Consider the following 26,497-nt stretch of genomic DNA (forward strand, 5'->3'; position numbering starts at 1 on the left):
TATTGCTGGGAGTTTGAGGCCACAAAACAAATCATGGTGTGCTGGATTTATGTCAACTTGACACAAGCTAGACATCTGAAAGGAGGGAACCTTAATTGAGAAATGCCTCCATAAGACCTGGCTGTAGGGCATTTTCTTAATTAGTGGCTGATGGGTGAGGACCCAGCCCACTGTGGATGGTACCATCCCTGGGCTGGTGATTCTGGGCTCTGTAAGAAAACTGGCTGTGGTGGTTTGCATAGGAATGGGCCCTATAGGGCCCAGTTAAATGTTTTCCTTTATAAGAGTTGTGTGGTCATGGTGTCTCTTCACAGTGATAGACAACCTAACTGAGATACTGTTGAGCAAGCCATGAGCAAGCCAGTGAGCAGCATTCAGAGGCCAGAAGAGGGTGTCAGATCTTCTGGAACTGGATTACAGGTTGTTGTAAGCTGCCACCAGGGTGCTAGAAACTGAACCTGGGTTCTCAGCAAGAGCAGCAAGTGTTCTTAACCCATTCATTGAGTTTGAATGCTTGGCCCATAGGGAGTGGCACTAATAGGAGGTGTGTTCTTATTGGAGTAGGTGTGGCCTTGTTAGAGGAAGTATGTCACTGTGGGGTGGGCTTTGAGGTCTCATATGCTCAAGCTACCCCCAGTGTAGGACAGTTTACTTTCTATTGCCTTTGCATTAAGATGTAGAATTCTCAGCTCCTTCTCCAGTACCATGTCTGTCTGAATGCTGCTATGTTTCTTGCCATGACAATAATAGACTCTCTGAAACGGTAAGCCAGACCCAATTAAATGTTTTCCTTTATAAGAGTTGTGTGGTCATGGTGTCTCTTCACAGCGATAGACACCCTAACTGAGATACTGTTGAGAAAGCTGTGAGCAAGCCAGTGAGCAGCATTCTTCCATGGCCTCTGCATTAGCTTTTGCCTCCAGATTCCTGCCTGTGTTCTTGTCCTGATCTCCTTTTCATGATGGACTATAATGTGGAAGTGTAAGCCAAATAAATCCTTTCCTCCCCAACTGGCTTTTGGTCATGGTGTTTCATCACAGCAATAGAAACCATAACCAGGACACATGGCTATTGACTGCCTTCTAGAAACTGAAAATGTCAGGATAGGCACTGAGGGTATAGATCAGTGGTGTATTTCATGGTTCCACCCTGGGTTCCACTTCCAGTACATCAAAGGGGTGGGATGGAGTAAAATGGGGTCAGGAGTTACAGATGGTTGTGAACCATTTGTGTGTGCTGGGTCCTCTGGAAGTGCAACAGCTGCTCTTAACTACTGAGCCATCTCTCCTGCACCCCCCTCCTTTTAAGGATTTTTATTTTATGTGTTTGCATGTGTGTGCACCACATGTGTGCCTGCAGAGGCCAGAAGAGGGTGTCAGATCTTCTGGAACTGGATTACAGGTTGTTGTGAGCTACCACCAGGGTGCTAGAAATTGAACCTGGGTTCTCAGTAAGAGCAGCAAGTGTTCTTAACCACTGGGTCATCTCTTTTGACTTTGCCTTCCCTTTTTAGTTTTATATTGGTTAGATATGGCTGCATAACAAATTCATTTCCAAATCTAGTAGCCGTTTTAAACTGCAAACACCATTGGTTTTATTTATTTATTTATTTTTGTTGTTGTTTTTTGAGTCAGTAACCTAGGTGACTCATAAACCTGCAAGTAAGGTATCAGCTGCAGCCACTCCATGGTTCCAGATGCTGCTGCTGCTCCTGCTGCTCCTCCTCTTGAAACAGGGTCTCACTATGCAGCCTTGGCTAGCCTGGAACTTGATATACAGACCAGGCTGGTCTAGAACTCATAGAGATCTGCCTGCCTCTGCCTCCCTGAGTGCTAAAGTGGTGGGCCACAAAGCCAGGCTACAGATTCCACTCTTTACAGGGTGTGGCAGTGAGGGCCTCAGTTCCACTTAGCTGCTGGATAGAAATGTCCATTTATCACACAGGCCTCTCTCACAACATTGCAACTGCTTTCCTCAAGCAGGAAGCCCAACAGTAAGTCTGCACAAAGCAGCTAGAGGTTGGTCTGTCACCTTACCTCTGAAAGGACACCTGTGGCTAGGTCCTGCTGAAGGACAGAAAACCACAGAAGAGCTGAATACCAGCAGACAGGTCATCATCATCATAGAAGATTGTCTCATCTTAGAAGTTTCTAACTCCAAGTGTTTTTGTACATTAAAAGCTAACGACTAAGGAATTCCTTAACTGAATTTAAAAGACGTTGGTTTTAGAGCTGGGCCAGTTGACTATCTTGTGTTCAGAGCTAATTATCTTTTGAGGTGTGCACATAACAGAGTGCCAGCTCCAGGGGCCAAGAACTCCCCTCCTCTTTTTCAAAATGTGATAATAGTTCTTGGAAAAACCACTTAATACAACACCACAATGTTATTGATGAAGAATAGAAGATATGAAAAGAAAGCATGGTTCAATACCTAGATTTCTGATGAAAATTCCTTCCAGCAATCAGCATCCAGTCTCAAAAATGAAAAAAGAAATGTTTCAATGATATACTTGCTGGCTGAGGAGACCGATAGCATGGATGCTGTAGACAAGAGGATGACAAAAGGTTAGAAGATGAGAACACTGTGGAGGCCCACAAAGGTTTCCTAGTGAGATCTGAGCTTGCTTTACTTGGCAGAGCTGTATTAGAGGATTGTTTGACCATGTGCATGGCTCCTAGGTGACTGAAAGGGTCTACCCTTGGCTGAGATGGGGGAGGTCTTTGCTTCACTCCTTGGCATTCCTACAAATAGCCCTTTAGAAGAGACAGAAGGGGCTGGTGGATAAGGATCTAGGCCCTCCTGAGGCTATCCTGTGTTTCTGTTTTTCTCCCCTCTATCCTTCTATCTAAATCTCTTATCCCTCTCTCCTCAAGAGCACCCTGGGATAAAATGTGGGAGCCCATCTCCCAGCTGGGCTCCTACAGATGGTGCCAGGAACAGGGACCAGAGACTTGGCAAAGAGAGTGTCAGGGGTGTCTCGGGTATAAGGAGGCATGACTGATAAGGAATTAAAAATGAAGGCGATGGTACTTTATTCTTGGGAATGAGTGAGGCTGAAACATATATTTCTCTCTATCTAGGTTTCTTTCTTTTTCTCTCTCTTAATTTCTATCTCTAAAAATTAAGAAAAAAATGTAAGGTAGATTATAGGAATATAGTGTAAGAAGAAATTTAGGAATAAGAGTAGAATTAGAAATATTGGGTAAAAAGAAACTCAGGGAAAGGTAGAATAAAATAAGCAACAAGACAGAGGAACTATGTCCTTGATTTCCAACTGTGGTACTATGAATGCAAACTCCTGAGAAGAATCAGAGTCATGAAAAAATACTATGAAACTTAAAAAACAGCTTTAAAAAATTAAGAAGAGGGAAATTGTACTCTCAGAAGCTTGCTGGCTGCCTGAGTTTAGTATGATGTGTGGAACAGAGGAATGTCAGCTCCAATGACGCTCCTCCAGAAGAACTGGAGTAACTTTCAGAATGATATTAAAGCTGACCATGAACTCAGAACTTTTAGAAATAAAGCAGTGTTGAGTTCACTTATAATTTTTACTATGGTAACTCATGATTTGCACACTCTGCCTTGTTGAAAGAAAGAAAGTTAGTTCTGTTAAGAGATTCTTTGAAATGATTTGAAATGACTGCACATATGTGGTATATAGACATACACACATGCAGAACATCCATACATATAAAAATACAGGTTATTTTTTTAAAAAGATTCACTTTTATTTTTATTTATGTCTATTTGTGAAGGTATACTACATGTGTGGGTGCCCTCAGAGGCCTGAAGAGAGCATGAGCTCTCCTGATGCTGGAGTTACATGTGGCAGGGAACCAAACTTTAGTTCTTTAGAAGAGCAGCAAGAGCTCTTACCTGCACTGCTGAGTCAGCCCTCCAGTCTATAACATTTTTTTTAAAGATTCAGAGAATCTTTAAAATGTGTTTTTATTTTATATATTTTTACTTTTTTGATATTTTAATTATATCATCCCCTTTCCTTTCCTCCCTCCAACCCCGCCCATGTACCCTCTCTTGCTCTCATTTAAATTCACAGCCCTCTTTTCTTTAATAGTTATGTGTGTTGTCTGTCTCCCTAAGTTTATCTGTCTGTCTGTCTGTCTGTCTGTCTCCTACTGACTTACTTACCTACCTATCTCCCTAAATATATAAATACAACTTGCTCAATCTGTATAATGTTACTTGGATGTTTGCTTTCAGGGCTGACCATGCCATACTGGATAACCAACCAATTGCTGTGCTCTTCCCTGGGGAAGACTATTTCTCCAGTTCTCAGCATTCATTAGCTGCCCGTGGTTCTTTGCCTATAGTTGAAGTCTCATAAGCTTCCCCTTCCATGCAAGTATGTCTACTGATGCCATCCTTGTCAGGTCATGTTTGTTAGCTATGTTGGTGAGACTTCCTCGATATAGCTTTTCTGACATTTCAAGGAGACACAGTCTCACAGCAAACTCTTGGTATCTGGCTCTTATAATTTTCTACCCTCTCTCAAACAGACTTCTAAGCCTTAGGTACAGGAGTTGTGTTGTAGATGTATCAGTTGGGATTGGCTTCCACAACTCTGTAATTTGATCAGTTGTGGTTTCTGTAATGGTCTCCTATTGTAAAGAGAAATTTTCTTGATGAGGATTGGGAACTCACTTATCTGTGGGTATAAGAATAAATATTTAGAGTGTAATTAGAGATTGTGTTGGTTCAGTAAATGGGCAGTTGTAAGTTCTTCTCCAAGGTCCACGACTTCACTAGCCCTGGGTAGTTGGCTGGGTTTGCAGAACCAGGCATGATCTCCCTCTTGTTGAGTGGGCCTTAAGTCCAATTAGAGAGCTATTAGTTACAAATATTATTTTATGTATATGAGTGTTTTGCCTGTATGTCTGTCTGTGTACAGCATGCATGCCTGGAACCCACAGAGGCCAGAAGAGGGAACTAGAGTCCCTGGAACTGGAGTTACAGTGGTTGTGAGCTGCCATGTAGGTGCTGGGAATTGAACCCTGATCTTCTGGAAGTGCAGTAAGTGTTCTTTACTGCTAAGCTATCTCTTCAGGTCCCCATCCTGTAACTTTATTTTTTTAAGCTCATCTTCTCTTAATTTGAAAGTAAAAAATGGTTCTTAAATTTAATAATCATCCAAAGTTACCTTAACAAATAAATCTCAACTATGACTATTTTATCTGGGAAGTAGTAAAAATAGGACATGCCTACTCTGTCCTAGGAAGGGCATGTAAATGCTGATGCCCAAAGCCCTAAATGTTCTGTTTATACACTTTAGAAATTGAGGCAAGCAAGAAAATCAAAACAGGAGTTTTTATTTGCAGTTCAAGGGTTAAATACTTTAAAGTGCCAAATCTGGATTAAGCACATGAGAATCTTACATGATTTGGAAGTTGATCTCTAATAAAAATCTACTGCTTAAAAAAACAAGTTTAGGTAGTATTCACTAAACGTGCACCCTCATCATTAGCTTGCTGGGCTTTTTAAGCCAGTAAACCAATCTCAGAAATATAATCAAAGGTATATTAAAAAGCTTAGTAAAGAAGAGTATATAACTAGTAGAGGTATATAAAACAGGTAATTGATGGTGCAGGAAGCTAAAAAGATATCCCAGGTCAGCTTGTTTTCTTATTGTGGTTCAGACTCAAATAATTCTCAAAACTCAAGATACGGTATCCCAATATTTATAATTTCTGTAATGTACATCATTTCTTTTAACTTAAAAAAAACATTATAAAAGTGAAAGCAAAGATGCTTTTTCTCTGGCATTACCCTGTGTGCTGCTAATCAGCATTGTTTATTAAGAATTCACAGTAATTACATATTTTGCAGGTGCCAACAAAGCCTGGTAACAAAACAAAAACAAAAACAAAAACAAAAACAAAAACGGTAGGATAGTAGTTTTATATAAATTAAAAAAGGAGGGGTGGAAACCATAATGTAAACAAAATGATAGCATTACATTTTAGGTAAGAACAACAAACAAGCTTTGCATGGAACATCTAGGCTGATGTTTAAGACTGTGATTTTTAAAAGCTAAGCAGGGAGGGAACAAGCCAAGGATGAACACTGGGCTAGGAGTTCGGAGACATGGGGTGCCACTTCATCTTTAGAGTTTAGTCTTCTCATTAACAAAACTAGACTAGATTATCTCTCTTGGATCTTTAAAAAGAGCAAAACCTAAAGTTCCTTCTGTCCATAATCAATGCGAGTCAGGCATATTTCTTTTAGTATTTGCAATAAAGAGACATGGACATACACCAGACATTATTTTGCAACGAAGTGTAATCTCTGACTGTAATTATTCCTGGAATGACAACCAGGCTTTTCTCATCTTCTCTCAGCAGCTGACATACTCTGGAAACAAGCAAGCACCCTCATTAGGTAGTAACAGAACCGCAGACTGCGGCTCCTCAATGCTTAGTGATTACACAAAACACAACTGGCAGAGTGACAAAGGCTCTATTAAATCAAAGCTAAAGGAACCAGTTAGAGCTCTGTGATGTGAAACGTGAATATCCTTTGTTTTTGTGAAATATTTATATTGAATATCCCTCCTCTGCAAAAGGAATAGCACAGTTTCTTCCTGTGTCTTAGAGATAGTGGATGAGTAAGATATATCTGTGGCCACTGGGGCTGACAGCTATGCTAAGCTTGGGATGGAAGATAGCAATGCTGACATCATACAGCTGGTCCGTAGCGTTCTCTGGCACTGCAGAGTTTTACCACCTTCCTGCTTTACATTGTCTGTCAGAGGGCTTGTTTAGCACTGGGCACTCTGTAGGGTGTAATAACTCACATAAGATAACTAAATTTCATGTCTGTCATTATTAAATTTATGGCTTTCACTTTAGCCTCTGAATATAAGTGTTTTCTACTGTGAAAAGGAACAACTTTCAGGTTAGCGGTCAGGGAACTTAGAATCAAATGACCATCCAAGCTTCTCTTGCTGAGTTGCATGAGATCATGCAAATCTACACTGTTGTAAAGTCTAGTGTTTTCTACAAACACCTGTGTTTTATAGGTCTTTTCAAATTACTTTCAAATAGGATACAGTGTTAAAAATCAAAATATAGCTACAAGTGATAATGATGTACAAAATCATACTATAAACTCTATAATCTAAAAATTATGGATGAGTATGACAACTATTTTTACAATGGATATAATTTTTCACAGGAAATATGTTAATTTTTCTTTCATGAGAAAGAACTTCATGAGATCACAGCTGTCAAATTAAGTATTTACTATGCTGTTGGGTCATTCACTCACCTAAGTCACCTAATAAAATGCCTACTTAATAAATAGTTAACGAAAGAACATAGTTATCTAATCTTTCTCTGGATAGTTAGTTCAGTGATTACTACGTTTTGAAATTCCTTTTACTTTTCCAAGTTCTATTTTTAAGAAGCAGGAATGTTTACTGACTTAAAAAAGTTAAATAATGATTGTGCTAAGTGCAAGTTTTCCTATCTTCTTGATATCATTTCCTTTTTAAAAATAGAAGTGTCATACAGAGAACACTTTGGGCAGAAAGTACATCACATTGAAGGTCACAGTTTTTAGCAATCTCAGAGATCAGATTTACGTAGTACTTAAAAGAATTAATGAAATCTAGTGAAACCAGAACTTTTCATTTCATTGAAAATTTAGTTCGATACAGAAAATGAGAATTTACCTCTTTAAAATGAAATTATTCATATTATTTATCATTAAATATATGGATTCTTCCCCATTCCATCTTATCCAAAGTATTCCTGATATAAATAATATAATTGAAGGATTATGTAACAATGTATACTTTAATATAAGATTTCTGTTGTGATTTGGAACAATAAATACCACACAGTGAAAAACTTATCAGCAACTAAATACAGCAGCAAAAGAAAGAAAAAGCTTATGTACACATCACCATGACCAAGGTCTTTATAAAGTCTATAGTACAGTCCCATCACAGCATATTTCTACACAAAGCCTCTAATGTGAACACTCAAAGAAATCTGTCTTGTATGTCTTAAATCTTGGTTTAATAAAGTTTGTACAGTATCAAATAATATCAAAAGTCTAAAAAAACACAATGAGTTTTGATATCATGTTTATAAATTATTGTTTTATATAATTTACAAAACATAAGGTCAAAAGTGCTTTTAAAAAAAGTTGAAGCTGCTATTCTTGATGATAATGGCTAGAAAAATGCACTGTTCCAAGCAGAAGCTATGTAAAGGCTCACACAGTTTCTTAGAGAATTTCTTTAAGTTTCCACTAACCATGGTTACCATGTGTCAAAGACAAACCAATACCAAGAGAACAAATAAATCTTTTTGAAAGATGATAGGGAACATAGATCTGACAAGAAGCTCTGCATGGAGCCATAATTAAAGGCCTGCCCACAAAAGAGTTCTAGGATCCTGATTACTGGGATGAACGTCTGTCACTGAATGAGACCCAACAACTGCAGAGGTTGCTACACATTTTTAATCTTTCTCAAATTTCCACTCCTGACTAACTGGTAATAAAACACCCCAGGATTATTACTTTTCTAGTATAACTAAGACGAAGCATGATTTAAAGGTGATAAGTCATGTCATCTATGACTTCCCACAGAAAAACAGGACTAAAGATGCAGTTATTAAAGACAATAGTATAGGAATGATTCAGGGAGAAATGAAATATGACTATGTCTTAAACTGCCATTCATCATAGCACTAGCCATATTCTACACATAAGAGCAAATACATGCCCATGCTGAATTAAGCGATACATTATCCCCTTAATGAAGGAAATCAAAATGGTAAAACTATAGTCAAATAAAATATATTAGAGAAAAGAAAGACAAAAGGAATATGAAAAAAATCTTACTTTTAAATTTACTGTGGGATCAAACTGATGGGGCTGTGTGAATAAGAACAGTATCCTGATATCAACACTTCCAGGCTGCTGAGCCTGGCTCAACATGACCACTCACTCCTCAACTGCTATTGAACCATTGGTATTTTGTAGATAAGATGCCAAGCAACAGATGATGACTTTTTCCACTGAATACATTAAGTTCCTTGGTTGGTTTCACATATATAGATTGCCTGAGATAATAAAATCATCAGCATTATGATAATTATGAAGGTCTTTCTAATTTGACAGAACAAGATTGGCTGCTGAGACAGAATGGGTGTTGGTATAGGCTGCATACACATACTTAATAATTAATGCCTTTAGTTGACAATTAGAAGTCGATGGATATGGATGCTTGGGCAGAATCATCTCGCCCTCTGACATAAATCTCACAGGGGATCTCTTCCATCACTCTGTCCTCTAGAGCCTGTTCAGGGCACTCATGCGCTTGTTTGAAAGTGTAGCTGCTTTTTTTGAAGGTGCTATTAAATGTTTTCATTGGCTGTGGTTGTGCAAAATCATTTCGGAAGGGAAGTTCCATGGAACTGAGGTTGGTCCTGCTTTGTTTGACACTGGATGCTTGAGATCCACAGTGGTGGTCATGAATGCACCGGGAGGCCGTGGAGGAGCGCCGCATCTTCTGGTAGTTGTCAAGTTCTTCTGACAAATCTGCCAGGTCTGCAGAAATCTCTTTCTCTCTTAGTGAAAATAGTTCATAATGAGGAGGATCAAATACTTCTTGGAACCCAGTTTTATTAAATGCAGTTTTGCAAGCCATAACCTTTTTCCGGGGCTGTTTCACTTGTACTAAAATAGAAATAATGAGAAGAACCAAGACAATCCCTGATGTAATGCCAATGATTGTCCCATGAGTTTTAGTGATCTGTTCAAATAGTCCAGCTTTCTTCTTCTCTGTAACAAAGCAATGTTGAGGTTTTCACAATTCATTAATAAGAGTTCCAGTACAGATTGACTAGATATTTTTAGGTAAAACAGGATATTTGGTTCAAATATATCAGAGATAATGAAACTGAAGAATTGGTTTTTAAAACCAATAGAAAATACTATTATGATTTTTGAGTCAAGTAACAAATCATGATATAGCTAGCTAGAAACAGAAAAACTAAAGTGCTTGTTCCTTACTCAAAAGGTTCACAAGCGCCTATAATCTAATCTAATCTATATAATATAACCTATATAATATAATCTTCAAATTATATTAATATAGAAAATGTCAAAAACAAATACTCCTGATGTATCAAGTTTAGTTTTTTGCTATAAGGCAGATTCAACTGCTATGTTGATTCCTATCTGCAGGATCAGACTAACAATCCAGGTGTACCACCATGGTCTACTGTTTTGGAATGATAGATAAGTGCATGCCAAGTAGTTAGTGTTGCCCTCAGATTACATCAGCTTCCTATAGTAAGATATTTATGTGTTCAACTCTTAGGAAGTTGAAAGACAGATACGTTTTATTTTTCCAACTGATGTGACAACCAAGTTTCAGTATCTAACACCTCTCATTATCATATTTGCCTTTCAGAGTATATGTTAGAAATAGAAGTAACTTGATGAAGAGAAAAAAAAAAGAAGCAGCATTCTATAATGCGTTGCTTTTACATCACTGTGATAACCTATGAGTTGGTCTTATTAGTTCTTCCATTCTCAAGTCTATCCTCTAAATTATCTAACTACATAGTTCAACAATAATGTAATACAGGGTATAAAAAGCAAAGACACACTTCTGAATAACTTGACAATATACTCTACAAACAAAGAAAGGCTTTTGTTGAATATTCCTTTTATAACATCCCAGAAGTCAATTATCCTTTAAAAATGTTATTATGACAGGTGGTGGTGGTGCATGCCCTTAATCTCAGCACTCTAGAGGGAGAGGCAGGCAGATTTGTGAGTTTGAGGCCAGATTGGTCTACAGAGTGAGTTCCAGGACAGTTAGGGATACACAGAGAAACCCTTCTTTGGAAAAAAAAAGAATGTTATTATGTGGCTAGCTCTGCTAAACAACTATGCTAAGCACACCAGTAGAAAAAGACATTTTAGTTCCTTTCTTATGAAAGGAACCCCGACTCCTCATAGAAATGCTGGCATTTACATCAGACTTACCTTTACAGTGATTCTCATCCCAAGGGTATGCACAGTTTTGAACACCATTACAGACCAAAGAATTGTTGATGCACATGTTGCTATGGCAAAAGAAAGTGCTGCTTGTACAGGGAGCTGTAGAAAGAAAGAAAACTAGTGTTGCTAAGAACAGAGACATACAGACTACAAACCCATCTTCGTTTACTTTGACTTAAGAATTTAACTTTAGCCTGGTGTGGAGGTGCATGTCTTTAATTCCAGCACTCAGGAGGCAGAAGCAGGAGGATCTCTGTGAGTTTAAGGCCAGCCTGGCAGGAGGATCTCTGTGAGTTTAAGGCCAGCCTGGTCTACAGAGTGAGTTTCAGGACAGCCAGGGTTATGTAGAGACCCTGTCTCAAAATAAATAAATAAATAAATAAATAAATAAATAAATAAATAAATGAATAAATAAATAAATTGACTTTATAAGAGTAATTTCTTAGCTTAGAGACCTTTCCATGAACACACTGTAACACACAACCAGTAAGACAAAGGCCAATATTCTATAATGCTGGCTCATACAACATTTTGAATGCTGGGCACCGAAAGGTTATTTTCAGTGTAATGACAATACAAGTATAGTATATGCCCCATACTTCTCAAGGATTTCTACGCAGGTGAGAAAAAATTTTCAAGATTTTGTAAGACCATGCTGGCACTTGTGGTGACTAATTATGAGCTGATGAGATTAGAACTGCCTAGGAGACAGACCTTTGGACATGTTTGTGAGGATGCTTCTAGAAAGGTCTAACTGAGGTGTCACTGGCTGGAGCCCCTCACTGAATGAAAAGGAGAAGGCAAGTGTGACACCAGTGTTGTTTCTGCTTCCTGACCTTGGACATCACTTGGCCGCTGCCTCTTGTGCCTGCTGTCCTAACTTCCTTACCATGAAGGACTGTCTCCTTAAACCCTGAGCAGGAATAAACCTATACCTTCTGAAGTTACTGTTGTCAGAGCAACAAGAAAAGTCACTAATACAGAGGACATGGAGACGTTAGGAACCTTCTATGTGTTGCAGGTGGAAAATAAGCCATAAGATGTTGTGGAAAACTGGCTCCTTCTCAAAAATGATCTCATGATCTAGAAATGCTACTGCTACCAATAGTACTCTGTAGGAGCCCAAATTGGTATTTGAATACTAGTGGAGGGCAGTATTAATCACTAGTCAACAGGCAGAAGCGACCCCTCTGTCCAGCAATGGCTAAAAGAAACCACGACAATAGAATATTAAGACAAGAAAAGAAATTCCTGCATATATGGCTGAGAGCTGATAACATTATGCTAAGCACAATGAGGCAGCTCTTTCAGTTCCCATAACTAGACAGTAATTATTGTATGACAAATACATATGACTTCATTTATATGAGGTACCTAAGCAAATTCAGAGATCAAAAATAGAACCAAGCTTATCAGGTACTCGGGGATGAAAACAGTATTTAATGGGAAGAGTTTCAGTTTGGAATGATAAAAATGCTTAGGAGGGGCTGCTGAGATGGCACAGTAGGTAAAGGTGCTTGGTGTGCAAGACTAGTGAGTTGAGTCCGATCCCTTGAACCTACAGGTGGAAGAGAAGAACCTATTCCACAAAGGTGTCCTATGCCCTCCAAACACATGCTGTGGTACAAGCTTATCCTCCACACCCATTGTGCTTTGTACATATGTGCGAGTGCAAAGTTCTGGGACTGGGGATGAATATGGCTTAGTGGAAGAGTACCTGCCTAGCACGCATGAGGCCCTGATTTTGGTTCACAGAAAGGAAAACAAACAAACAAACAAACAAACCGTATTTTGTGTTACTAATTTTTTGCCAGGATAAAATCCATTCTTTAGAATTACAAAATAGGGGCCTTTTATTCAAAGACTAATGCACATATAGAGAAGACAGGTCATGTATTTTCATACTCTGTAGGTAGTTCTTTCAAGTGGGAATGTCTCCTTTCCTTAAGGGTTGCTATAATTTTTGCTTTTCAAGATAATCTTTTTTTCTTCTTGGTTTTCTGAATCAGGTTCTCATCCTGTAGCCCAGGCTGACTTCCAAACTGCAATCCCCCTGCCTCAATCTTCCAAGTGCTGGGATTACAGGTGTGAGCCCTAATGCCTAGTTCAAGAAAATCTTTAACGTTTTCCCATATATGAGAAATGCCCTTTATTCTCCTAAATGTCTAGTCCCTTTGGTGTGCTTTTTAAATGTTCCATGCCTTTCTCTGACGCCTTCTCATGTCCAGGTGAACATTTATTATGCTGGGTCATGATGCAATGTGCTTGCTTCTGCTAAGATGCAACTTTAGACTGCAGAAAAAACAGAGCACAACAGACAGTATCATGTGATCCAAAGTAAACACACACACACACACACACACACACACACACACACACACACACACACACATACAAAGTCAAGGAGACAGGCAGCTTATTATTTTCCACCTAGACTGTAGAGGTATTACAAAGCCTGCCAAACTCAACTGTTTTAACTTCTAAAAATTGTAACTTTTCAACTGTATAAAAATGTATATCCCACCTAAGACTATATATTTTCTTTTTAGAAAGTATATTATTTTTCAAGGAAGAACTGAATATTGTGATATATAATACTGACATATATAGATACTTATTTATATTAATATATTAAAAGTTTCTTTTCTTTTCAGTGGGCTTTGGTGGTGCATGCCTTTAATCCCAGCATTCGGGAGTCAGAAGCAGGTGAGTCTCTGAGTTTGAGGCCAGCCTGGTCTACAGAGGGAGTTCCAGGACAGTTAGAGCTACACAGAGAAATCCTGTCTCAAAAAACAAAAACTAAACCAAACCAAACCAATCAGATCCAACAAACAAATAAACAAACAAAGTCCTAAAAGTTTCTTCTCAAGGTGAAAGATCTAAAAATGTACTAGATTAATAAATAAGTTTTCTCTCTAATCACACTGTCTTTTAAAAATAAGTATACAATTATAGAGATCCACAGACATTTCCTAGTGAGGACTTACTCAGGATCCGAGAATCTGGGCTTGCTTAACCCATCAGGGCTGCATAAGGGGATGAATGACCACGGGTGTGGTTACCAGGTGTTTGGAAGGGTCTACACTTGGCTGTGCAGTGTGCTTTGATCTAGCAAGGTGGAGGTCTTTTGCTCTGCCTGTTGGCATTGTTGTAAAAAGCCCTTTTGAAGAGGCAGAAGAGACTGTTGGGTTTTGATCTAGGTCCTCCCAAAGCTGTCCTGTGTTTCTATTTTTCTCCTCTTCGCTATCTTTCTATCTAAAAGTTTCCTATCCCTCTCTCCTCTCCTCATAGGAACCTTTTTAAAAGGTGGAAGTTGGCCTCCCACATACAACAAACTTCATTAAAATATAGCCAGGGCTATATTTTTTTTCCTCTAAAGAGTGTAGTTTTGGGTGATTTTGGAATGTCTGGTCATGGTCTACTCCTGCACAGTACAGTAATATAACTGGCATCTTAGTGCCCACCAGCCACAACTTAATCTTTGCCATGCTAACTCTTAGTATGGGTGGAGAAAAAGGTAATTTTTGGGCTCTCAGAAAACCCCAAACAAAACCTGGAAGTGTAGTTGAATGGAAACTATCCAAATTCTTTGCTATGAAGGCTGACTCCCCTGTAAGGTATCATTCACTAAGATTCCTGTGCAGTTGGTAATTAATCCATGATAATTATCACAAGCTACAGTCTGTTTCAAGAAACAAATAAATAAAAATTGCTGGGCATTATAGAGACAACTGTATTCCCAGCACTTGGGAGGCAGACACAGCATGAATGCAATAAATGTGAAGTCAGTCTGGGCTGTGTAACCTGTTTCCATGAGACCCTGTCTCAAGAATAAACAAAGGCTTGGACAGCATACAAAGCATTCCATAGTTCTTGGTTCTAAGAGCTGATAGAGCAATGAAATCAGCAGTCACAGTAATGTGGATCCTTTTGCTTTTAACAGAAGTGCAAAAAAAGGTACATATCTAATAAGAGATTTACTACACTGCTAACTTGTAAAAACACTATCACTTAAAGCATTACTTAAGCAAGGTTTATGATTATTCATTCATTCGTTCATTTTTGGGTGCTGGAGATTGAACTCAGGGCCTTGTTCATATGAGACCAGTACACAAGCATTCTTGTCACTGAGCCTCTACTCCAGGCTCAAGATTCTATGATTCTTCAAAGTGCTTGGTGGCTTCAAAGCCCATCATGAGATGGGAGGCATTAGTGATATAATCAAGCCACTGGACTGAAGGTTTTCAATGAAAAAGCACAATTGCATTTTATTTACTTTGTAAAATTTGCTAGCGTATTTACTTTAGTTGTGTCATGGATATTATAAAACTGTATCTATGAATGCACTTTAAGTATAAAAAACGGACTAAAGAAACAACAATTTTCACAAGCTGTATCATACACAATATAAATCATATTCTAATTCTACAACCTATCTTCTATAGTTCACAACTAGAGATCCAGAGGAGCTAAGACATTTTTAAAAGACAAGTTGAATGAGTCTATAAACCTCATTATGTCTCTTTGGTATTCTGATTTACTTTAGAACATCATGCAACCACATTTTCATGGCTCTTTCTAACATCAAAGGTGTTGTAAAAGATAGGTTCTCTGCTCTGTATTCCTCATATATTGAACACTTTTAGGGAAATACTTTTAGTTTTTATTATAGATTATTTAATTACATTTTAATTAATGTATGTGGGTATGTATATCACAGCACAGGTGTGAGGTCAGAGAACAACTTGTAGGATCTTGTTCTCTACTTCTACTATATGGATCCTGGGGATCAAATTTAGGTTATCTGACTTGATAGCAAGCACCTTTACCTGCTAAGCCATCTTGCCAGCCCATTAGTACAGGTTTTTCTTTTACAACTCTTCTCTGTATTATTTAAATTAACCAGAAGATTGCACTGATATAGTCAGACTGCTTTGTATAAAATTGTGAGTTACATATTTTTAATTAGTACATACTAATTATATAAAATAACTTGTTTCATTGTGATACTTTCATATGTGCATATAATGTACTTTGATCATATTTACCAGGTTATTTATAATTGCAAATCTGTAACAAGAACTGCTAAATGGTCTTATTAATAAAAAACCCAGAGCCAGATATTGGGGTGAATACTGAAAGATCAGAGAAACAGAACAAGCCACAGCCAACCTGTAGCTAGAGATTTCTCCAGTCCTGCTGGGACCCCACAGTCACTGAGACCCAAGTAAACACACAGCAACTTATATTACTTATAAACTGTATGGCTGTGGCAGGCTTCTTGCTATCTAGTTCTTATATCTTAAATTAACCCATTTCTATTAATCTATAAGTTGCTACATGGCTTGTGGCTTACTGGTACTTTACATCTTACTTCTCATGGCAGCAGTGGCTGGCAGCATCTCCTGACTCAGCCTTCCATTTCCCAGAATTCTCCTCTCTGCTTATCCCACCTATACTATACTTCCTGCCTGGCTACTGGCCAATCAGTGTTTTATTAATCAATCAATCAATTAATCAATCAGAACAACACATTCACAACATACAGAAAGACATCCCCAACACCAACCTCACCTTACCAACCTTCAGAGAGAGCTACTTCCTGTATACTCATGCCTTATATGCCTTTCTGTGCTCTGCCATCTTACTTCCTATCTCTGCTCAGCTTCATCACTTCCTCTTTCTGCCCAGCTCTATCACTTCCTGTCTGTCTGTACAGACCTCCAGACCTCTATGGTTAACTAGTACTGGGATTAAAGGTGTGTGCCACCATGCCTTGCTCTGTTCCCAGTGTGGCCTTGAACTTACAGAGATCCGGATGAATCACTGCCTCCCGAATGCATGTGCTACAACTGCCTGACCTCTGTATTTAATATTTGTATAGTGTCTGGCTTTATCTTCTGATCCCCAGATAAGCTTTATTGGGGTGCACAAATAAAATATTACCACACAAATCTGCTAAGCTTTATGTCTTCTCACTGCCTAAGCACAGATGTTTAAGACTTGGGTTCAGTTCTTAGCCCTGAATAAATTGGGTGTGGCTCAAGCCTGTAGGATCAGGAGTTCAAGGTCATCTTCAGCTATAGGTCAGGCAGGAATACATGAGATCTTGCTTCAAAAAAAGAAAAACAACACTGTCTACATTTTGATCCGCAGGCAGCAAAAGGAGAGACTGTGTACTGGGCGTAGCTTGAGCATATATGAGACCTCAAAGCCTGCCCCGACAGTGACACACTTCCTCCAACAAGGCCACACCAATTCCAACAAGGCCACACCTCCTAATAGTACCACTATGGGCCAAGCATCCAAACACTTGAGTCTATGGGGCCATACTTATTAAAACCCCCACATTCTACTTCCTGGCCCCCATAGGCTTTTAGCCATAACATAATGCAAAATGCATTTAGTCCAACTTCAAAAGTTCTTACAGTCTAGCACAGTCTCAACAATCTTTAAAAGTCCAAAGTTCAAAGTCTTTTTTTGAGATTCATGTAATCTCTTAACTGTAATCCTCTATAAAATCAAAATAAAAAAACCAGATCACATACTTCCAACATATAATTTCACAGGGTATACATTACCATCCCAAAATGGAGGAAAAGGAGCACAGTAAGGAAATACTGGACTAAAGCAAGACCAAAAACCAGTTGGGCAAACTCCAAACTCTGCATCTCCAAGTCTGATGTCAAAATGCTCTTCAGATTTCCAATTCCTTTCAGCTTTGTTGCTTGCAACATATTTCTTTCTCTTGGGCTGGTTTGACTCCTTAGCAGCTTTCCTCAGAAGGTATCCCATGGCTCTGGCATCTCCAACATCTTGGGGTCTCCAAGGCAATCCAGGCTTCACCTTCACAGCTTCAAACAATGGCCTCTCCAGGCCTCCATTCAGGGACACGCCCCACCACATGCCTGGTCTCAGTGGCTTTCCTTAGTTATGGAGGGTGATTCCATAACTCCTTTCTTGTATCTCTGACTCTAAAGCCAGAACCACATGACCAAAGCTGCAAAGTTCTGTTGCTTGCTGGGGCCAGACCATGGCCACCTCGTTCAACTATGTCTTCACCAGCTTTTCTGTTTTCCATGGTTTCCTTCACTGCCTAAGTTTGGCTGTCCTGGAAGCTTGCTCTGTACACCAGGGTGGCCTTGAATTCAGAAATCGGCCTAGTTCTGTTTCTTGAGTGCTTGAATTAAGGGTGTGCATCACTACACCTGGACCCAAGCTGTTCTTTAATTAATTTTCACAAGTTGGAAGATCAGCTGGGTGGGATCTGGTCCTGAGGTCACCACTCCTTTTATTCCATTTAATATCAGGCTTTCCTTTAATCTGTTTATCTCCTTGAACACAGGATTTAGATCCATTCCACTTCCTGTTGCCCCTTTTCCCTCAAATTGTACATTTTGTATTCTTCCTTTCTCAGCTTGATCCTTTTCATTATAGATCTTCATAAGAGTGAATGCTATTAACCATATGTCAGAGTCAATCCTAGGTTGTTTTGAGATTTCCTCTGCCAATGGAATTAATCCAAAACTCTTCACTTTAGCCTCAGATAGACTTTTTGGACAAGGGCAAAAGCAGTCACATTCTTCACCAAAATATCATAAGATTAGTTTCTAGGCCACATACTAACATTCTTCTTCTCTGAAACCTCTTGAGCCAGGCTCTCACAGTTCAAATCACCCTTAGCACCAGAGTCTTTCATGTTTCTTCTAGTACAATCCATTAAGCCCCATTTAAAGTGTTTAACTGTTTTTCTAAACCACAGTTCCAAAGTCCATAATACTACAAATAAAAAACATGGTCCGGCCTATCATAGCAATATTCCAGTCTCTGGTCTTAGTTTGGGTTTCTATTGCAGTGAAGAGACACCATGACTATGGCAACTCTTACAAAGGAAAACATTTAATTGGGGCTGGCTTACAGTTTCAGAGGTTTAGTCCATTATTATCATGGCAGGACATGGTGGCATGCAGCCAGACATGGTGCTGGAGAAGGAGCTGAGAGTTCTACATCTTGATCCATAGGTAGCAGCAGAAAGACTGTGTACTGGGCATAGCTTGAGCATATATGAGACCACAAATCTCAAGCCTGCCCCCACAATCTCACACTTCTTCCAACAAGGCCGCACCTTTTAATAGTACCACTCCCTATGGACCAAGCATTCAAATGTGAATCTATGAGGTCCATACCTATTCAAACCACCACAAACACAGTAAGGGGAGGCCCTGGCCAGCAAAAACACTTTCTTAGATGAATTAGACTGCAAAGTCATAGAGTGAGGTATTCTCATTGGAAATGAAAGATTATCTGAGCAAGGCTGACCTCTTGCTTTTCAGTAGCAATGAAATACTTCCATATCTGAAGAAACTACAAGAAGAAATCAAACTCTGACAGCTGCTGGAGTAAGGCTGTGGGTTTTTTCCATTTTTGCAAGGGCTTTAGGTGGCATGTCCCATGGAATCAGGGAAGTTATTATAGACTCTCCATAAGCCAAAATAAACTCTTTCTTCTACAGTAGCCATTTTCAACCTGTGGGTTTCGATCCCTTTTGGGATCACATATCAAATATCCTGTATATTTTATTTTTAATTCATAACAGTAGCAAAATTACAGTTATGAAGTAGCAACAAAATAATCTAGCTGGGGGTCATCACAACATGAGGAACCATATTAAAGGGTTGTAGCATTAGGAAAGTTGAGAACCACTGTTCCACAGGTTGTCCTGGTTACAGAGTTTTATCACAGCAACAGAAAATTAATATAATGAACAGAATCTATTTTTTACCATAATAAATATGCACTAAAATAAACTACAAGTAAGTTTCACAAAGGTAACGAAAGACTTAGAAACTGCAAACTCTAAAATATTATTAAAATAAATGAAAGATGACAAAAGTATATATTTATGGGAAGACATTCTATGTTCATCGATTGGAAAATGTAGTTTAGATGGCAGTATTACTTGAACTGATCCATACATTTAAAGTGACCCCTATCAAAATCCCAGGAGTATGTTTCTATTTCGTTAGGGGTTATTGGACTCTGGGGTTGAGCTTTGAGCTTTGAGGTTTCAAAAGCCCATGTCAGTCCCAGGCTCTCTCTCTCAGCCTGTGGATCAGAGTGTAGCTCTCAGCTACTGCTCCAGCACCATGTGTGCTGCCATGCTCCCCAGCATGGTTATAATGAACTAACCCTCTGAAACTGTAAGCATGGCCCCAGTTAAATGCCTTCTTTTGTAGAGTTGCTTTGGTCACAATACCTCTTCACAGCAACACAACAGGGACTGAGATAATGGTAATAACTGTATAAGAAGATGAATGTACTTGAATGTACTTGAATGTTAAGCACTACTAATTTGTACACATGAAAATGGTTGATGGTAAGTTTTATGTATATTTTACCATAGTATATAAAAAAAAGAACTGGACACAAATGAGATACTCTATTAGGATGTTCTTCACAGAGATAATGGCTAGCAGTTTTGAAATTATGTGTATGAGTTGAAGAAATCAATCTGTTTTGGACAACTAGACAGGTTTTTCATATTAAGGAAAGAAAGCATGTCTCTAGAAATATGGTTAGTTCTAAAGCTGGAAAACACAATGGGCCTGTTTCACCAAGGAATGCCATTAAATATAGGATTAAAAGGAATGACTGGACACTGAAGGAGATAGGAGGCAAACTCAAAGACTCATGGGGTTGAAGCTGGGATATTATACAACAAACACCAGGATTTTAGAGTGACAATAGTAATATATAATTATGTAATAGAATAAATATCTATAAACTCACTGATGTATATAAATTGCTGTATAGCAATTTCTTCTGGGATAAAACCTCTATCTGAAGGGAAGCTCTTAAAGCCTAGATAGTAAACAACTCAGAGGCTTGAGGAAGTCTTTGGAACTGAGCATACACTCGTCCCTTCCCCCACCAAGGTTACATAAGCAGTAAGGACAGCTGAGAAATTCTCAGACCAGCTGAGTTGCTAAGAAGAGACATTGTCCAACCAGCTGAATTGCCTGCAGGCTGTGCAGTGTGCTTCAGGTTTCCAGCTTTGTGAGCTGTCACCTGTGCTGGAGTGGGCTTTGAGGATCCGCCATCTTTGACTCATTCTTGTTCTTGTACATAACCCTGGAAAAACTCACTGGCTCACAAAGTTGGGTTTTGGTAGCATCTTTACTTTGGTCTGTCACTGATTTTCTATTTGGAGTGAATAGACATTTGTTCATGTCTTCCTAGGAATAGTGTCACACAACAAATGAATACATAATTGAGGGAAAGACTAGACTAGTTTCTCCTCACAAGCAAAATTATAATTAGAATACGCAAAAGGAATGATAGAAATTGAAAGTCATCATTAGGTAAACACTGAACAAATAACTACTGCAAGTTAAAGACAAAAAATTCAATGGATGCTAAAATTAGTTGTGAAAAGATATTTTCACAGTCTCCAAAAGACCAGCAAAGAAAAAAAAAGAGTAATTCTGTAATTAGGGAAAACTGGCATAACATTAGGAAAATGGTAGAGTTAATATGGTAGCCAATCAGCATTAATAAGACAATCAGTATTCCATACCCAACTTCACTGACATGATGAACAGGGAAGGCACTTAGTATTCTAGATGAAATTCATGATCTCAATGACTCATTTGGAAAACATCACATAAACCCAAATTGGTGGCTAGTTTATTGAATCACTAACTACGATACTTCCCATGTCCAGATCACATGTAAAGACTGAGTAGCTGTCAGATGGACAAGACCAAGGACACTGGCAACTGAAAGCATTAAAGAAAGGGGGAAAGCCATTAGGGGGAAATTAGTCATATGAGGTCTATAGATTGGTTAATAGTGTGTCAATGGTAATTTTCATCTTGTTTTTAATGATGTTAACATTAGGAAAGTCTGAAAAAAAGTATGAAGTTTTTACGATTTTTGTAAATCTCTGCAAATTCAAAACTATTTAAGAATAAAAAGTGAAAAAAAATCTGTGCTGACATTTTGAACAAATAAAATTTGCCTTAAGATCAGAGGACAGAACTAGCCACAGAATTAGCCATAGAGGTCAGGCAGTGGTGGAACACACCTTTAATCCTAGCACTGGGAGGCAGAGGCAGAGACCCATCTGCATTTCTGTGAGTTCAAGGCCACACGGTGGTACATGAGATTAATTCAGTCTAAAAGAGAAACAGAGCCAGGTGGTGGTGGCACACACCTTTAATCCCAGCACCAGGAAGGTTGAGACAGGAAGTGTTATGGCTGGGCAGGGAAAGGAATATAAGGCAGGAGGAGACAGGAACTCAGGCTGAGGAGCTGGTGAGGTAAGAGGTGGTGGCTGTGGCTTACTCTGTTTCTCTGATCTTTCAGCTTTCACCCTGATATCCGGCTCTGGGTTTTTATTATAAGACCACTTAGGATTCATGCAACAAAAATCTTCAACGTGGTATCTAAACTTCTGGTGTCCAAGGTCTGCACAGTTTGCAGGAGTCAATAATTACCAACAAAGCTGAATTACTACAACTGATAACTTTTCTTTCTTTTTGAGATGGGGTCTTTCTATTATGCAGCTTGGCCGTCATAGAACTCACTACATAGACCAGGCTGGCTTTGAACTCAGAGAGAGATCTGTTTGCCTCTGCCTCCTGAGTGCTGGGACTAAAGGTGTGCCACACCATGCCTGGCCTGATAACTCTTTTTAAGATAGAAAAATCTTCATAGAAGACCCCACTTCTGAACTCTCTTTTACTGACCCAGTACTGCTATTCACATACCAACACTTTTTTTCCCCTGTAATAGCAGTCAAAATTTTAAGAACAGGCATCATAATTTACTCATTTTGACATGCTTTTGGATACACGGTTTTGTCATATTGATAAATATTACTCTGGGGCTGAAGAGATGGCTCAGTATTTAAGAACACTTGTTCTTGCAGAGGATCCAAGTTCAATTCCCAGCATCCACATGACAGCTCACAACCATCCATAACTCCAGTTTTAACACCCTTTTCTGACCTCTGCAGGCTCCAGGTGTACAGTCATGTGAGCAAAGCACTCATATGCACATAAAATAAAAATATCTAAAAAAATTGAAAATAATTCCTCTGGATAATTCACTTGTTTATAATAAAATTAATGTTGATACTTTAAAAATAAACAAGTTTCACTATATATTTAAAATTAGTGTTTTATGGCATGTAAACTTCTGTTACAGAGTGATTGATTACAATATTGATTGGACTTTGCATAAAGCACCATAATCTGACTCCCACATTCTGCCCTGACCATCTTCACTCTTGTATTAACTCACTGATATGGCATAGGGTTTGCTGTAAGTCAGTGGGAAAAAAATGTTCCTGTTGAGTTAAAAACTGCAGCGTGACAGTTTACAAAATGATGTTATAAAATAAAGTACTTTTTCTGTCAAAACAAAGTAGATATTCAGTAGGCATCTTGTGAATGATTTACTTACGTTCCACAAAGGAAGTGAAGAGCATCCTAAACCTGCTGAGCCGACTTCCTTCATCTGCCCACATCCGTATCACCCCCACTCCTGTTTTCAGCATTACATCATTAGCCACAGTGCTGCAAAACTTGGCCTTCAGATTTTCAATGGCACTGCTTCCATCATAGACCGCCACAAAATTTCTCTTGCATTCATTTGAGTGTTCCATTTGGTAATCTAAGAACCTCAAATAAATCTGTAATATCAAAACACAAGAATTTTAAAAAAATACTGAAAATTGTTCTATTTTAAGATTCATAGTCAATATATTAGACTGAATTGTAACAACTGACTGAAAAACATAAAATAAAAATAATTAAACAAATTAAAAACAATTTCTCTGGATAATTCACTTGTTTATAATAAAATTAATGTTGATGCTTTTAAAATAAACATGTTTTACTACATATTTAAAATTAGTGTTTTATGGCATGTACATTTCTGTTACAGATCAATTGGACTTTGCATAAAGTGCCATAATCTGATGGATTATACCTTAGTAGTTAAAGATCTAAAAATAATAGTCTCATAGGGAACTAAACATTAAGAAATCTAAAATTTATGTTTTATTTACGAAGGTGTTTATATTCTTATATAATCTCATTATAGTGATAATTCCATGAGAAGAAAATAAAAGAATTAAAAGAATTGTTCACAATTTTATTATCCAACAGTCAATGTTATTAGTTGGTGCTTTCAGTTTTTTGTACATTCTATTACTTACTTATCTATTTTCAAGGCAGCATCTCATGTAGCCTAGGCTGACCTTGAACTCAATATCTAGCCAAAGGTGACCTTGGATTTCTGCTCCTCCTCTTTCCTCCACTCGGTGCTGAGATTACAGGCATATACCACCCCACTTGGTCTTACACAATGCTACGAATCAAACCCAGAGCTGCATGCATAGAAGACAAGTGCCTTGGCGGCTGAGTTGCATCTCCAGCCCTTTCTGTATATCTCAAAACCTGAGCTTAACTATAAGATGCACAAGATAAATATACCCTATTTCTGTAATAACACATCACAAGGGTCATCTACAATCTTTATTGCAATCCTCACTCACGTAGAACCCTATCATTTATTTATTCATAATTCCACTGCTATACATTTAAGCATTTTAAAAATTCTAATCTGTAAACAACACTTCCTATTTTTTTCCAGACAAAACATAGGATCTGTATTATAAGGACTATTAGTGTTTGCCTTATTCATTTTATAAAATTGCTATTGAGGACCAACTGATTTATTATTATTTATTACAATTTGGTTTCCTTTTGTCTGAAGATTTTATTTACATTTTTATATTCTCAGCTACAAAGACTAAGCATTAATCTCTAACAGAACCTTATAAAGCAAGTGTTATTTATGGCAAGAGAGATTCAACCTGTTCAGGGTCACACAGAGCAAGAAGGTGAAAAAAAAACATTTATTTTGATTTATGTGTACTTATATGTTTTTGTGTCTGTCATGTGTATGTAGGTACCCACAGAAGCCAGAAGAGGTTACCAGAACCCCTGGAGCTGAACTTACAGTGGTATGAACCACTAACACAGGTGCTGGAAACAGAATTGGGGTCCTCTGGAAGAGCAGTAAGTGCTCTTACCTGCTGAGTTATCTCCCCAGCCCCCAAGGGCAAGGATTTGAACTTAGGTTGATCTGTGTTTAAAGTGTGTGTTCCTTAACTTTAAGAGAGGCCTTACATTCACACACACACACACACACACACACCACAAACACACACACATTCTCACTTTTTGTCTTTACTTGCCTTGATGGCTCTATAATTAAAATTTTCTGGTGTGAAAAGTAGTATTTCCTTGGACTTGTCACTGAACTCAACATTCCAGATGTTACTCAGGAGGCAGTGGTATTTTTTCTAACTTTAAAAGGCTTAATAAATCAAAACCATGGCAAAACAGCATCAAGTTTTGATCTATTAATAACTTTAGCTTATTTGAAATTACCAATTTGGCATTTCCACAAGCATGGTGAGAAATTAGTAATAAGATAGGTTTTGTAATCTGAAAGTACAAAATCTTTGTGCATGTATCTAAACAAAAAAGAGACATTTTTCATGCTGGACATGGTAGCATAGGTCTACAGCCTTAGCTCTTTCTGTTTGTCCTCTGTGTTCTATTTTTTATTCTTTATTTACTTAGATAAGTAAATAAGGAAGCAGTTAGATTAATTGGATGTTTAAGGTTATCCTTTCCTATGCAGCAAATTCCTCACTAGCCTGGACTACATGAGACTCTGTCTCAAAACCCCCCAAACCAATCAAGCAAAACAAGCCTGGCTTCTTAAAATATATACATACATGAAAGAAATCTAAGTGGAATCACCAAATAATGGGGAGATAAAGCCCCAAGTAGACATTTGTTGTCTCCCAATGAAATATCTAGTTCCAGGAATGGGTTATATCTAATTGAGTTGTTGGTAAAAAAGAACCCACGGACACCCCCAAACAACGAGACTATTGATAAAGCTACTGGTTGCTCTCCACAAATTGATAGTAAGGCCCTATTGCTGAAGACAACACCCACATAACTCATTGAACTTGGAGAAGTCAAGCTGGTGCCTACCTAGAGCCTTCCCCCTACTGATCATGGTACTAGCAGGTACTCTGCATGCCACCAGGAAAAAGGTAAACAACAATCGAACTAGGAAACCTCTGATATACAACAGTGACCTAACTGCAAGATACGCTGGTGCAATAGTGACCCAAAGCTTGTGGGAGTAACCAGCCAATATCTGATTAGATTTAAGGCCCACTCCATGAGATGGTACCCATGCCTGACACTGCTGGAGTGGCCTGGAACCTAAGAGAGAACAGGGACCCTGGGAAAATTCAACTACGACTATTCTCCTAAAGGAATGTAATAATAAAATGACTCCTGACATTTAGCTAGACTCATAGATGAGTGCCTTGCTCAGCCATCATCAGAGACACTTC

General features: G+C 38.4%; 1 protein-coding gene across 1 annotated transcript in view; it reads right to left on the reverse strand.

The window, feature by feature from the left end:
• Window positions 1-7,795: 7,795 nt before the first annotated feature.
• Neto2 (neuropilin and tolloid like 2) overlaps window positions 7,796-26,497 on the reverse strand; it is a 62,245-nt gene continuing 43,543 nt past the window's right edge. The window contains exons 7-9 of the mRNA XM_059264495.1: window positions 23,512-23,740; window positions 11,029-11,142; window positions 7,796-9,813 (exon numbers count right to left, since the gene is read on the reverse strand). Coding sequence (XP_059120478.1) covers window positions 9,233-9,813; window positions 11,029-11,142; window positions 23,512-23,740 — 924 coding nt within the window. The 3' untranslated portion in view covers window positions 7,796-9,232. The remainder of the gene's footprint in view (window positions 9,814-11,028; window positions 11,143-23,511; window positions 23,741-26,497) is intronic.

Source organism: Peromyscus eremicus, chromosome 5, assembly GCF_949786415.1.
Source record: "Peromyscus eremicus chromosome 5, PerEre_H2_v1, whole genome shotgun sequence".
NCBI classification, from domain to species: domain Eukaryota; kingdom Metazoa; phylum Chordata; class Mammalia; order Rodentia; family Cricetidae; genus Peromyscus; species Peromyscus eremicus.